The sequence below is a fragment of the Nansenia antarctica genome (genome assembly GCF_963989245.1).
Source record: "Nansenia antarctica genome assembly, chromosome: 19".
Taxonomy (NCBI): Eukaryota; Metazoa; Chordata; class Actinopteri; order Argentiniformes; family Microstomatidae; genus Nansenia; species Nansenia antarctica.
In genome coordinates, this window is record NC_137692.1 from 23,994,244 (window position 1) to 24,010,305 (window position 16,062).

The 16,062-nt window shown below is 44.5% G+C and overlaps 1 protein-coding gene across 1 annotated transcript in view; it reads left to right on the forward strand.

Moving 5' to 3' along the window:
* Positions 1-838: 838 nt before the first annotated feature.
* Positions 839-16,062, forward strand: part of cbl (Cbl proto-oncogene, E3 ubiquitin protein ligase) — a gene marked incomplete at its 5' end in the record, with an annotated part of 47,269 nt that continues 32,045 nt past the window's right edge. The window contains 2 exons of the mRNA XM_080549251.1: positions 839-994; positions 6,514-6,761. Of these exons, the coding sequence (XP_080405377.1) occupies positions 839-994; positions 6,514-6,761 (404 nt within the window). The remainder of the gene's footprint in view (positions 995-6,513; positions 6,762-16,062) is intronic.

The window sequence follows — 16,062 nt, forward strand, 5'->3', positions numbered from 1 at the left end:
TCAGATTGTCCTCCAGCAGAGAGAGAGAGAGATACATATAAGGCTTGTTGGAACAAACCTTTCTATGCTCAGTGCTCAGTGACATACAACTTTCCGTAAGAAGAATTAATTGTAATTTAAATTGTTAAGAAGAAAACGAACGCGCGAGCGCAGCTGCACAACAAGGGAACCCGGGCCACTGGTTGCACGAAGACGCTCGCGCAGAGAGAAACGATAGCCCCTCACCCTCCTCTACTAAACGGATTGACACAGACTCTCGTTGGTTTGGCTTGCTATCTAACTAACTAGCCCAGGCAGTGTTTGGTTCTTGCTCTTGGTTCTTCTGAGCAACCAGGAGGCTGCCTGCAGGTTGCATTGCAGCTTGCACATTGCAACACCGCTACAGTCACTGTGACAGAGGCTCCAGGGAACTATTGGGGGGTGGGTGGGTGGGTGGGTGGTGGGGGTGCTAATGGGACTCTTGCATCGATAGATCTCTCCCTTGTGCATTGCTCAAATCCGGGCGCTCGGCTGGGCGCTGTCCTCGCCGGGGGGTGCTGCTGAATCATCGCTTAATAAGGAGGAGGTCCCCCCCCCCCAATCTCTCTCCCCCTCCCCCAATCTCTCTCCCCCTCCCTCCCTCCCTCCCCCCCAATCTCTCTCCCCCTCCCCCAATCTCTCCCTCTCTCCCCCCCCCAATCTCTCTCCCACCCTCCCTCTCCCCCTCTCTCTCTGCCTCCCTCCCCCTCTCTCTCTCTGCCTCCCTCCCCCTCTCTCTCTCTGTCTTGTTTGGGTCCAAACCTCCACTGTCACACACACACACACCCTGGCCGACCCCCCCACTAGGAGCCAGCTGAACATGGCAGGCAGCAACCTGAAGAAGGGAGGAGGAGGAGGGCTGATCGGGATGATGAAGGATGCCTTCCAGCCCCACCACCACCACCACCACCTCCATCACCAGCCCGGGGCGGTGGACAAGAAGACGGTGGAGAAATGCTGGAAGCTGATGGACAAGGTGGGTTGATTTAATAACCATGCATTATGCATATGATCTGTGTGTGTCACCAAGGCAAGGCAGGCAGGGAGGAAGCTAGCCTGGGCTAATTGGCTAGATCACTAGCACAGAGGCTAGTAGCACAGAGAAGATGTAATGTTACCAAGACATGCATGGGCCTCTCTCTCTTAGCAGAACTACCTAATCAGCAGCTAATGCACATACTGTACAGTTAGTAGTAGGAGTCAAGCAAGCTACCTTGCACGTTTTTCTGTATGCATGCATCAGCTGTCTAGCTAACTAGCTTCTTGTTAACAATGCAAGTCAACACTGATGGGTCTTGACAGGTAAGTTAGCAGAACCCAATCAATCATCATTTCATTATTAGCATGCAATGCAAAGCTGGTGTGTGTGGCAAGACAAGACATAGCATAGCAGGGCTCAAATCATCATCAAAGCAATGCCATTCAGTAGTCTTCATTTGCGAGGAAGCTAAACTTTCAAGAAAGTCCACAAAGGGCTGCATAGCTAGACATCTATTTAGCTGAACCCTCAACATATAGGCTATGTATCCAGAGCAGATTCCAGTGCACAGCATCGACACGAACAGTAACTAATCCCGGTGGGATAATATAAAAAGAAGAGTTAGGTTAGATATGTTTTTTTGCAGTACTTCTTGGAAACTGTTGTAACTAGCTAGCAGCTTGACCCCTAGTTTCCTGTGTGAGATTCACACTGAATTAAGAGGTCGGTGGTTAAGAGAACAAGACACTCTTTTGTGTCTCTTTCTTTCTCTGTGTGTTGCTTTCCCTAACACAGATTAGTCTAAACCTCTAAACCTACCCCTGGACTAGAATGCACGTTCAGGTGGAGGTACTAGGTAGGTAGTCAATTGAACATGGTCAAGCGACCACTACAGTGTAGGACTAAGTGTAATCCTGCCCTACAGATGTCTATGTTATGGTACATGTGGGAATACTAGGGTTAGGGTTAGGTGCTAGGGTGCTACAGTTAGGGTTAGGGTTAAGGTTAGGGTTAGGTGCTACGGTTAGGGTTAGGGTTAAGGTTAGGGTTAGGTGCTAGGGTGCTACGGTTAGGGTTAGGGTTAGGGTTAGGTGCTACGGTTAGGGTTAGACATGCCAGCATGTACCAAGTCGACGTAGCACCTAACCCTAACCCTAGTTTTCCCACATGTACCGTAACATCTATACTTATTAGTTAGAGCCTCCCCGTCACCACACTTTGTTGTTCTTTTTTTTTTTTATTGTTGTTGCCATATATATTAGCACTTTTCATCTGATTTGCCTGTGCAGTGCTGTGTCTCCCAGGCTGGCTCCATTGTGGAGACGCTACAGTCCACGCAAACAGAGAAAAAGCAGAAGTGACATGACATGACTGTCAGTTCTCTCTTTCTGTGTCTGAAAGTGACCTGCTCTCCCCACGGTCTATAACCAATAGTCTGCCGTCACGCCAAGTGGAGGAAGTGTGTGTGTGTTGTAACCCTTTGTTTTACAGCCCTGTTTCAGCTTTTTTTGTTTGGTAACTATGTGTTAACAGGGCTACTTATGATACTAATGGCATATAGTGATGCTTGATTCTGTGAATCCCCCCAAAAAACAGCAAGTGCAATTAGCCTGATATACGATCATGAAATAAAGCTTTTACACAGTTATTTCTAAGTAAGTGCCATCTTAATACAGGCCTGTAACTTAAAGTGTGTGTGTGTGTGTGTGTGTGTGTGTGTGTGTGTGTGTGTGTGTGTGTGTGTGTGTGTGTGTGTGTGTGAGAGAGAGAGAGAGAGAGACACACAATCCCATGGGGGTAGTAGAGGCAGCCTGCACAGTTTGATCAGAATAATTGGGGACTGACGGAAAAGTCTTCCACCGACACTCTGCAGACAGACGCTAGTGCTCTTCTGATTGGTCTACTGAACGTTTGTTTTCTCTTACTGCAAAAGATTATCTGCTGATCAAATTGAAATGATCGGAAATTACATTGTTGTTGCTGATATGTACACCAGATTTGAATAGATCGGACATACACATAGCCTATGTTATGTGCCTACTTGTTTCAATGGACATGTGTCATTTGCCCAGCTCCAGAACTTTTTTCAGAACACACACACACACACACACACACACACAGAGAGAGAGAGAGAGAGAGAGACACATATAAGCCCATTATGGTTCACCACACCACACATGTGGTGGCAAACCCCCTAAATGAGCCGCTCTTCTCTCCTCAGAGTCGCAGCCTGCGTATATATAGACGTGCCACAGTGCAGCCGACCACTCACAATAACTTTGAAGTGGAAAAGTGTCAACTATAGGACTGTTGAAAGGAAAGTAATTGGGCGGCTGTGGCGCAGGAGGTAAAGCCGCCGTCTAATGATCGCAAGGTTGGCAGATCGGCGGTTCGAGCCCCGGCTGGCCACATGTCGAAGTGTCCTTGGGCAAGACGCTGAACCCCAAATTGCTCCCAGTGAGCGGGCCGGCCGGCGCCTTGCATGGCAGCTTGCCGTCATTGGTGTGTGAATGGGTGAATGAGAGGCCGTTGTAAAGCGCTTTGGATAAAGGCGCTATATATAAGTGCAGTCCATTTACCATTTAATTGCAGTACAGGTACAGTACGTGAACGTCTTTTGAGAGTTAACGTAAGTTCACGTAGCCTGCTAAAAAGATACTGCTATGGTTTTCCAGTCAACATCACTTGCACTCGACTCTTCTGTTTCAAAGGTCTAAGGGGCTACTGATGCACAGGGGCCTTGGCCATTCCTTGGCCTGTTTCTTTAGGCTACATTTGTAGCTAAACACCGTTGGTTTCTCAAGTTTGTATTCTATCTGATGGGCCTAGTGAATGAATGTCCCACATCTGGATACAACTGAACTCTCCAAACCACCCTGCTGGAACCGTGGTGCGCTAGCGTGGGCAGCAGCTTAGTATGGGCATCCTATCAAGGGTTGGCATTGCATATTAACAGTTGGTTTATCCCTATACTCTCTCTCTCTCTCTCTCTCTCTCTCTCTCTCTCAATGGGTTATCTATTAGGTTGCCCTTTCAGCATGACGTGTAGCCGTTAGCGAGGTTAATTATGTTATACCACATGCGCTAGGTCGGTATCCACTCATTCAGATATCGTAAACGATAGTCTTTGCTTTTTTGTTTAGGCCTCACACTTAACATCATAGAAAATCCTTTATAATGGGTAGGGTTGGGTACCGAAAATCGGTACCGGTAGGTACCGGTTACTTTACATTCGGTATAGTACCGAACCGAATTGCAAAGGAGATTTCGGTGCCTCATTTCGGTACTTTTCTATCTCGCCCCCTGGTGTCCGGTGTCATGCAACAGTCAACTTGTGACTCGTGACGTGACATCGCCTGTTAAATTTCCACTCAGTGCGTGTCGTGGTAGTGAGCTGAGCAGTTGTGTATCATCATATTATCGAATTTCGCTAGCTAGCCTAGCTACGAGGTCACCGAGAAGACCTCACAACAAAAGCTCCAACAAAATTGTCTCCTACAGGCTGTCTACTGCGCTAGATAAAGCAGGGGATGACGCCATTTCTGTGGCTCCAGCTCTAACACAGCGAGGGCTGCGTTCGTAAATTCGCTCCGAGAGCGCCGGAGCGCACACTGGGCTCAACGTCATAAAGCGACCGAGTAATTTGATTGGACAAGAGGCGTTCCACGAGTGCTGGTCGGATTTCCTGAGCGTATTTACGAACGCACCCCCAAACACTTCAGACAGTAGTCAGGATTCAGGAAAGGTGAACACACACACACAATCGCGTTTGTGACCACCGTCGCAATTCACCTGTGTTTATCTGAATCATCCCTCTCTCTTGGACGTGACAGTCCTTGAAATGAATGCCAAATGGCCTAATGATCATTTATTACTCGATTCGCTCTCAGTGTTGTCTTGCATACGCAGCTCTCCGCGGACAATCATCGGTATATCTTCTTGTAAGTGCTACAATAACATCCACGGAAATATCAAACAGAACTAAACTATAATCAAAACAAGCCAGTGGTATTATATATAGTCAGTTATAGGCCTAGATGACGAGCAAACAATATTTGTTTACTTTATGTTTATAAATCTGTGCCATTAGACAATTATGTCAAAACAAAACAAAAGTCAAAATGACAATAAAAAAGTCAAGAGAGGTGTCGTATTTTGCCAGAGAAGGCAAATATGCTGATCTTTTTGCAAAATAATTGCTGAGGTGGGAGTTTTATTTTAATTTATTTTAATTTGAGTGTATATTTCACTGTAATATTATATATATGTATATTGTGCCTCAGTCAGCAGGAGTTTTATTTTCATTTATTTTAATTTGAGTTTATATTTAACTAATATACGTATATTGTGCCTCAGCAATAAAAAAGTGAAAAGCTGTTTAATTTTGTCGACCGTGTTATTATTATATATATATATTATGTCATTTAAAAAAATCAAAAGTACCGAATTAAGTACCGTTTCGGTACCGGTACCGTTTTTAAAGTATCGGTTAGGTACCGGTACCGGATAAAACCCAAACGGTACCCAACCCTAATAATGGGATATATATATATATAAACTCCTGACATTGACCCCAGAGTGGGTTGGGGAGGGTGGATAGTGTCATGGTCTCTGTCTCCAGTCTTGAGGTTGGATAGAGAGAGGAGGAGGGAAGAAGCTACCTGCACACTTTATATATATATATATATGTTACGGTACATGTGGGAATACGGTACATGTGGGAAAACTAGGGTTAGTGCTAGGGTGCTACGGTTAGCGTTAGGGTTAGGCTTAGGGGTAGGGTTAGGGGTAGGGTTAGGGGTAGGGTTAGACATGCCAGCATGTACCAAGTCACCCTAGCACCTAACCCTAACCCTAGTTTTCCCACATGTACCGTATTCCCACATGTACCGTAACATATATATAGGTTATTTTGCACTATTTGGGACATTTCTTCCTCAGTCGGAAATAAATGATTGTTGGCCACCTAAAGATACCATATACAGAAACAAAACGCCTGTGTGTGTTCTAAGATAGATGACCAACAGCAAGCAACAAGCCTGAGATGAGTCTAATATTTCATTCTCTTCACTGTTGAAGGGCTTAAAATCATGGAATCGCTTCTTCGCTAAGACCTGAGAGTCACTGTCCGAACACTGAACACTGACCTCTCTCCTTTCTTCTCTCCTTGCCTCGTCTCCTGAGACATCTTCTGCCCCTCAGCACTGCGTCTCCTAAAGACACCCGCTTTCCCCTCTACTGTGTCCCTAAGAACTTCTATTGCCCCCCTTGTACTGTTTCTCCAGTGTAAAAAAAAACAAAAAAAACTAGGTTTTAGAAGAAGGTGATAGAAGAAGGTTTTTCCTTCTATCAGTGGCCCCGGGCCTGAGCTGGATTACTCTTCCTGCTACGAATGGTGGATTGATGATTCACTTGCTTAGTATTCAAATGTATTGATTGTAAGTCGCTTTGGAATAAGGCGTCTGCTAAATGCCAAAAATGTAAAAAATGTAAATGTCTCCTCTCCTCTCTCCTAGGTGGTTAGGCTATGTCAGAACCCTAAGCTCGCCCTCAAGAACAGTCCTCCCTACATCCTGGACCTTCTGCCAGACACCTACCAGCACCTCCGCACCATCCTGTCTCGCTACGAGGGCAAGATGGAAACGCTGGGGGACAACGAGTACTTCAGAGTGTTCATGGAGAACCTCACCAAGAAAACCAAGCAGACCATCAGCTTGTTTAAGGAGGGCAAGGAGCGCATGTACGAGGAGAACTCGCAACCCAGGTAACATACCACAGGCGTCCACACACACACACACACACACACACACACACACACATGCCTGCACACACACCCATGAGCGGACACACAACACACAGACACATGCATACACACACAGACGCACACACAGACACAGACACACACGCACACACACACAGACACACACACACACACACACACACACACACACAGTAGTAGAGTCGGAGCACAGAGAAGAGAGAAACAAAAAGAGATGTTGTGGTTTGAACATATGAGGGTGTGTGTGTCTGTGTGTGTGTGTGTGTGTGTGTGTGTGTGTGCGTGTGTGCGTGTGTGCGCGTGTGCGTGTGTGTGTGAGTGTGTGTGTGTGTGTGTGTGTGTGTGTGTGTGTGTGTGTTTGTGTGTGGTCCGGAGGACACTGCTGTTGCATCTAGCTGCCTCTCTTCTCTCAGGTCTAAATGAGAACAGACGACATCACCTCAGCTGTGCCCACACACTTTACACAGAAACCCAGAAGCGACGTAGCGAGACCAGGCTGGCCATGCAAATAGGGAGAGAGGTCGAGCCAGCATAGGGAAGTAGTATCAATACAGGGATGTAGCTAATAATATTACCTCTGTAAAACCCATAGGCCTTTAACAAGGTCAGAAAACAAAACCTCCTCCGGTTGATTTTCATATGTTGTTTTTCTGAATGCAGAGGACGCACGCACCCAACTCTGTTATTTGAACCTTGATGAACATGAAAAACCGTGGCGGTAGAATTTCCATATTTTAGTGTTCTAAATTCTATTCATCTGTAGAGAGAGAGAGAGAGGCTGGGGAGGCTGGTGGAGATGGAGAACACGGGGGCTGGTCTCTGACAGTGTGATGCACGGAAAGGGAACGAGGAACGCTATCAAACACATGTTCCCTAACACTCCGAGTCTGTCCTCTGATGTTCTACCTTCCCCGGCCTCCCCTGGTAGAGAAACTGGAACGGTTGCGTCTGACAGAGGAGGAGGAGGAGGAGGAGGAAGAGGAGGTGAATCACCCTCTCTACTCTTCCTCCTTCTACTTTAATTATCGCACAAGTTATGGCTCCTCTCGTTTCATCTGTCTGAACCGTTCCTCTGGGATATTAATTTCCATCATCACTTCATTACAGCGGAGAGCTGCTGCAGCTCGGCTGGTTAGGAGGGAGGAAGCCCCCTCACATAACAGGAACACACACAAAGACGCTATTGTCTATAGGGATGGCTTGGCTGCACTAGGAGTAGGCTGTACCCCCAGTAGAGTGCTTAATGTGTAGCGCGTAGGGTAGTTAGCGCGTAGGGTAGGTAGTGTGTAGAGTAGGTAGTGTGTAGAGTAGTTAGTGTGTAGTGTAGGTAGTGTGTAGTGTAGTTAGTATATAGTGTGTAGAGTAGTTAGTGTGTAGTGTAGGTAGTGTGTAGTGTAGTTAGTATATAGTGTGTAGAGTAGTTTGTGTCTAGTGTAGCATGGCTGCTCTATGAGTAGGCTATACCCACAGTAGAGTGTTTAATGTGTAGTGTGTCAGTTAGTGTGTAGTGTAGTTAGTGTGTAGTGTAGTTAGTGTGTAGTGTAGTTAGTGTGTAGGGTAGTTAGTGTGTAGTGTAGTTAGTGTGTAGTGTAGTTAGTGTGTAGGGTAGTTAGCGTGTAGTGTAGTTAGTGTGTAGAGTAGTTAGTGTGTAGGGTAGTTAGTGTGTAGTGTAGTTAGTGTGTAGTGTAGTTAGTGTGTAGTGTAGTTAGTGTGTAGGGTAGTTAGTGTCTAGTGTAGGTAGTGTGTAGTGTAGTTAGTATATAGTGTGTAGAGTAGTTAGTGTCTAGTGTAGCATGGCTGCTCTATGAGTAGGCTATACCCACAGTAGAGTGCTTAATGTGTAGTGTGTCAGTTAGTGTGTAGGGTAGTTAGTGTGTAGGGTAGTTAGTGTGTAGTGTAGTTAGTGTGTAGTGTAGTTAGTGTGTAGTGTAGTTAGTGTGTAGGGTAGTTAGTGTGTAGGGTAGTTAGCGTGTAGTGTAGTTAGTGTGTAGAGTAGTTAGTGTGTAGGGTAGTTAGCGTGTAGGGTAGTTAGCGTGTAGGGTAGTTAGCGTGTAGAGAAGCTAGTGTAGCACACTACACACTAGCTAATTTACACACTACCTACACTACACACTAACTACTCTACACACTAACTACCCTACACACTACCTACCCTACACACTAACTACCCTACACACTAACTACCCTACACACTAACTACACTACACACTAACTACACTACACGCTAACTACACTACACACTAACTACTCTACACACTAACTACTCTACACACTAACTACACTACACACTAACTACTCTACACACTAACTACTCTACACACTAACTACTCTACACACTAACTACACTACACACTAACTACCCTACACACTAACTACACTACACACTAACTACCCTACACACTAACTACACTACACACTAACTGACACACTACACATTAAGCACTCTACTGTGGGTATAGCCTACTCATAGAGCAGCCATGCTACACTACACACTAACTACTCTACACACTAACTACTCTACACACTATATACTAACTACACTACACACTAACTACTCTACACACTACACAGAGTGGTGGACAGGCCTCTGTCATGGTGCCCTGCAGATTTTCTCTACAACATGGCCCTAGAGGTTTTCCCATCTATTTATGTTGGTTTAGATTTGATTTAGATTTTGAAGCAATACAGATCATTTTACTGTGTGGTTTTCCCCAGTCTCCTTTAATTACACATAGTTAGGAGTGTGTGTGTGTGTGTGTGGGGGGGGGGGGCGGGGGGTTCACGGTCTGCTTCTTTTGGTTGTTTTCATCTATATTAGGCACATTTCCATTTCAAGTGAATGATACTTTTCCTCTGTAACTGTATAACTCACTGTTTAGTTCACACTAGAGTAGTCCATCTAAACCAGTTTGTGTGTGTTTGTGTGCCGTGTCGCGTGTGAGACGTGTGTGTGTGTGTGTGTGTGTGTGTGTGTGTGTGTGTGTGTGTCACTGTGACTGTGTTCCGTGGGAAGAGAGAGCAGTGACTGGGAATGAGTGGGCGAGGTGTTGGTTGCCTGGGAGAGAGAGAGAGAAACCAGATGATTAACAGTGACACCGCAATCAGCCAAACACTGAACAAACCCCCTGCTGAGACACTTCCTGGTTGCCTGCGCACTTCCTCTTCCTGTTTCATACAAACGCAGCCACTTCCATTTCATACCCTGTTCACAAAGAGGAGAGAGGAGGAAAGATACAACTTTTATTATCCTCAAAGAGGACACTTGTTTCGCAGCAAACACAGACGTAACTGATATAGGTGTCTCTCCTGCAGGTTTATTGGCTGATAATATCACTGACAGTTTATTGGCAAATCTCTATCTTCACCTTATTGCTCATGCAGCCAGTGCTCTACACTACATTTGACCACCAGAGCCAGATAGGCTGCTGTGGACTCTACAAGAGCCTTACTGACTGTGTCTGCCCTATCAGGATGAGCCTTACTGACTGTGTCTGCCCTATCAGGATGAGCCTTACTGACTGTGTCACTGTCTGCCCTATCAGGATGCGCCTCTCATTTGAGACCCTTAGCCATGCTGGTGGCCCACCTTTAGTGCCACGGCTGCACCACTCTCTGTATGCAGATTGCGAGTTTGTGACGTTAGAATTATAAGGTTCTATCTCCGTTTTTGTCAAAATTTAGTTTTTTACATAATCTGATCCATTAGGTGTTTATTAATGCCTGTGTGGTGTTATTTTTCAAATGTTGAAATTTTTGAGTTAGTAATTAATAAAATACAAAGGTTCCATCTCACAAAACATAATGGAATGTAAAAACTTTGACGCTCAATATCTCTGAACTGCCCTAAACGGAGATAGAACCTTATCATTCTAAACGGAGATAGAACCTTATCATTCTAAACTCACGACTTGCGTTCTGAAGGTCTGGTGGACTACCCCCAAGGTATCAAACATGGCATTACGTAGTTTACAATACAAGGCAGTGTTTCCTCCAGGAATTTTTACAATGGTGGCGGGTGTCCGTGACCGCGCGCGATTTTTTTCGCGTGCACGCGCGCTCAAAACAGCGATTTTTTTTTCTTTTTTTTTTTTCTAATCACAGCCAAAACTAGAGGATGGCCAAAAAAATAAAATAATGAATATACAGAATATAAACTTGTGACTGACAGTCACATACACACACAAAGATCATCAGCTATAATATAATACGAAGTAGGCCTACATGAGCACAAAAGCGGCTAACGTTACTGATTAACTGTTTACTGTAGTGCAGAGAGATGGTAGTCGTAGGCGGCGTATCAAATGACAAAGCTAAACGTTTAATGAAGGACATGAACGATTGTCAACAACACACTCAAGCAGTAAATAGAACAGTCTAAACAACTTGGGTACTACGGACGGAACAATAGTCTCAACCTATAGTTCCGTGCGTGAATTATGTCAACCCACCACATTACAGAAGTAAAATCACAGTCAGATGGAGCATTCGGTAAACAGCTTAGTTAAAGAAAACAAACTCTTACCTTTGATGAGACCCACATGAGCCCTGTTTTCCCGTACTTCTCCCGTGTGTCTCTTATTGTCCAAATGTTCCCTGAATTTTAGCTGCATGTTTTTCCAGCATGTAATTCCGTTGTCAATAAAAAAATCGTCTCCCCTTCTTTTCCCCTTGACAATACTGTGTCGTTGCTAAAGTGACGGCACATAAGAATCGTTTTTTGACTTGCTAATGTCTGCTAACGTAGCACTTGAAACTGGCGCCGTTCTCTGGACTGCAGCTGCTCCCGCGTTAGCATTAGCATCCATCTTTTCTTCTCCCTTCTCACCGTCACGAGCTCAAATGACACTTGTCGGCCGATCTAACTCTTAACACTCACTTACAGGACTTCTGACACCATGTCGTGTTATTCTATTAAACATACACGTGAGTCCTTCTGTATTTCAATGTAAGTGTCTTTATTTTAACTCGCTCTGTAAGCTCTACAATACCGGTCTCTTGTTGTCTCGTCGTAACCTGCCCACCTGACCTGGGGGGTATTCCATCAACGTCGCTAAAAGAAAATCCTGGCTTATTTTTGATAACTCTCGCGAGACCTATCAGAATATGCCTGGATATTTGTAAGAACTCTCGCGAGATTTATCAGACTAAACCTGGATTTTCCCTTTAGCGATGTTGATGGAATACCCCCCGGATGTCACTACGGTGGCCTGTACACAATAACAATAATACCACAGTTCACATTTAGACCAATCAGGAGCCCTTGTGTCACGTCGTCAACTGAATGTCATTAATCTGATTTTGGATCAGCGGTTAGAGAGAGATAGGCGTGGATTTAGGTGCACTTTTAGTCAACATCCATTATAGCGCTGATCTAGGATCAGATATATTTTAATCAGCTAAAATGTTCATTTTTTTTTTTTTTTTTGAGAACTTTTTTTTTTTTTTTTTTGTGGACTGAATCAATTCGTGGCGGAGGAAATTCCATCGTGGCGGCCCGCCACCAATAAATGCATGTAGAGGAAACACTGCAAGGACTAAGAATATGTTGCCATTGACTTAATCAGCTTAATCTACCAACCAATCACCCGCCCCCCCCCCTCTGATTCAGAGGTCCATCTCGCAGTCGTGTGATTAGCTGAAATCAAATAAGGACAAATGACTTATTTACTCTCACTAAGGCCAGGTGTGCAGGGGACAGCCTTGGGGACAGGGTTAAGGAACAGCAAATCTCTGCTATACTTGTTATGATCTTTACTGTAGCTTCTACAGCCCCTGACAAAAGTCTTGTCGCTTGGGTACAAGTTGACCTTAAGTGCCCCTCAAATATATTTCTAATCAAAAAATGTTTACAAGAAATGGCTAAATTCAATCCCAACAGCTTTTGAAATAATGTTTTGGTGCAAAACGAAACTGCTGAAAAGCATTCTAACGTTCACAGCTTGGTAAAGCCCACTGAGTCAGTTTTTGCAAAGACAAAAGTCTTGTCGCCTTGTCATATGATGCACCCAATCCTAGATTACAGCCTCACTTGTGATCAATAATTGATCAATCAATTAGTGGGTGTGTATAAAAAGAACCCCAGCACACCAGACCTTCACATCAACTGCAACTTGACCTCTGACAACATGCCTAAGATTCACCCTGAGACCAAAGCGTTGATTATCAAGAGGCTGAAGACCAGATCCACTGCTGAGGTGGCTGACACCTTCAATGTGTCTCAGCGTCAAGTACAAAGAATAAGAAAAAGATTTGAAGAGACTGGAGATGTTTTTGACAAGCCCAGGTCCGGCAGACCCCGTAAGACAACTGCTCGGGAGGATCGTTTGTTGGCTCGAAAATCCAAGGCCAGCCCCTTTTCCACTGCAGCAGAGCTCCACCAGGCCTGGTCACCTTAAGTCCCCGTGTCAACCAGAACAGTTTGTAGAATTCTGTCTCGAAATGGCCTCCATGGTCGAATCAGTGTGGCATTTGCCAAGACCCACAGCCTGCTAAAAGGATGGACGCTGGAAAAGTGGCAGAAGGTGGATTTCTCAGATGAATCTTCAGTTGAATTACATCACAGACGCCGCAAATATTGCAGGAGACCTACTGGAGCCTGCATGGATCCGAGATTCACCCAGAAAACAGTTAAGTTTGGTGGCGGAAAAATCATGGTCTGGGGTTACATCCAGTATGGGGGTGTGCGAAAGATTTGCAGGGTGGAAGGCAATATCAATAGCCTAAAATATCAAGAAGTATTAGCTACCTCTTACATTCCCAACCATAAAAGGGGTCAAATTTTGCAGCAGGATGGTGCTCCATCGCATACTTCCATCTAGGGGTGGGACGATTAGAAAATGTCATGTCACGATTATCGTGGGCAAAATAATCGCGATCCACGATATTATCGCGAGAATTTTTTTTTTTTTTTATGCCAATGAAACACACTGTAATCACTTTAACTTTGTTGTATTTTTAGGACATTTTAAGTCAGTAATGCAAATTCAGATTCTAGTGGCACATATCTCTGGCCATAATCCGGGTCCTTAAGAAAGAGCAATTCCTTTTCGGCCAATCGGCACCTTTCATTAACGTACCCAAGGAAGTTTAAAGAACGCACTCCCAGTGTTGCCAACTTCCAGAGCCCCTTGGCGACTTAATTAGTCAAAAGCGACCAGCGACAAATCTAACTTCCGTTTCTGGTCATTTGGGGAATTACTGTAAAGCATCTAACATATCCTGTATTCCACGGTTCACGTTACAACCGAGCTCAGGAGAGACGAGTAGGGATACAGTCTATGGCGAGCGAGGGTTGCCGTCTCCTCTCTCCCTCAACACTCACTCCCGCGGCTAGTCTGATAGCAGCCGCGGGGAGCGTACCGTTGTTCCCCGGGTCCTCGCAGGGGGTTCGGTTAAAGTTCGGGAAATAACTGACGGTTGTCATGTGTTTATACAGCATGGATGTTACGTGCCTAATGCCTTTGATGCGCACACTTGCTACTTGCCGCTTTAATCATTGTATTTAGCCTATAGCACAAGTCATGCATTGAATGTAACCTCAAGTGCTGAACAGTATTAAGTAAACCACACTATGGGCCGGTTTCAGAGACAAGGCTTAAGCCTAGTCCTGGACTAAATCACACTTTCAATGTAAAATCTCCATTGAAGATGTTTTTTAGTCTAGGATTAGGCTTAAGCCTTGTCTGTGAAACCGGCCCTTAATTTGCTAAAGCTTAGGGGCGACCGTGCCTTTTGCAGCCATAGACTGTCACTGCCTGGTAATAACAAGGAAGGCCAATGACAGTATCCCGTCTAAAGTTTTTCACCAGCCATGGTGAGTAGGCTAGCATACGTTACCTAGTGACTGACTGACAAGGCTGACTTGACAGTAACGTTACCCATGCAGGCTGAACAATAGCGCGAGACAAGTTCTGTGAGGATATTCGTGCGCGGCTCATGTGAGGAATTGCAATTATATTACAGTAACAGTCGCTAACTTGACTGCAAAAGTAATGTAGCCTAGGCTGAAAAATAGCGCCAGACATTTGTTAAACACAGTTTATTCATAACATACGATTATGACGATTATTCAAATAATTAAAATTCTCCACGATTAAGTTATCGCGGGTGTTTTTATCGCGATTAACGATAAAAACGATAATCGTCCCATCCCTACTTCCATCTCTACATCAAAGTTCCTCAAGGTGAAGAAGATCAAGGTGCTCCAGGACTGGCCAGCCCAGTCACCAGACATGAACATCATTGAGCATGTCTGGGGTAGAATGAAAGAGGAAGCATGGAAGACGAAACCAAAGAATCTTGATGAACTCTGGGAGGCATGTAAGACTGCTTTCTTTGCTATTCCTGATGACTTCATCAATAAATTGTATGAATCATTGCCGAACCGCATGGATGCAGTCCTTCAAGCTCATGGAAGTCATACAAGATATTAGATATGGATCTCACAGCACCACTACTTAATTCACTGATGTTATGCAACATATTTTTGTATTTGAAGTAAATTATTTGTTAAATGTTCACATTACTCTCTGTAGGCGACAAAGCTTTTGTCTTGCCAAAATCTGACCTTTTTGTGTTCATTAAATGATCAATCTTTCTTCAGTGAAGCAAATTTATTTTGGTATATTAAACATAATTTGGGAGGGTTTTTGCTTTCATATGAGCCATTTCTAAAACCAATGGATTAATTAAAAGTCAGGTTATAAACTGTTGTTTCTACAAAATGGATAAGTGACAAGACTTTTGTCAGGGACTGTAGAACTAGGATGTTTACTGTGGGTTCTAGAACTAGAACGTTTACTGTGGGTTCTAGAACTGGCTGTGGGGACCAACGCCTCCTAGCCGAGGGGAGGTGGGTGTGTGGGGGGGCAGGCCACCAGGGTTTCACTATCTCCCCCATCTTATCACTAGTACTTGTGACACAAGGTCTATATATATATATGAATAAACTAACCGCCGTATGGAAATATGGTACCGGACAGTTGGGTAGAAATGATGTCAGACTGAAACCATGGGGACATTTTTAGATTCTGAGAGAAGCAGCTAGCTACAGACTTAGGCTACATTACGTGAGCTTAGAATTATCAGGTTCTATCTCCGTTCAGGGCAGTTCAGAGATATTGAGCGTCAAAGTTTTTACATTCCATTATGTTTTGTGAGATGGAACCTTTGTATTTTATGAATTACTAACTCAAAAATGTCAACATTTTAAAAAATAACACCACACAGGCATTAATAAACACCTAATGGATAATTTTTGGACAAAAATGGAGATGCAACCTTATAA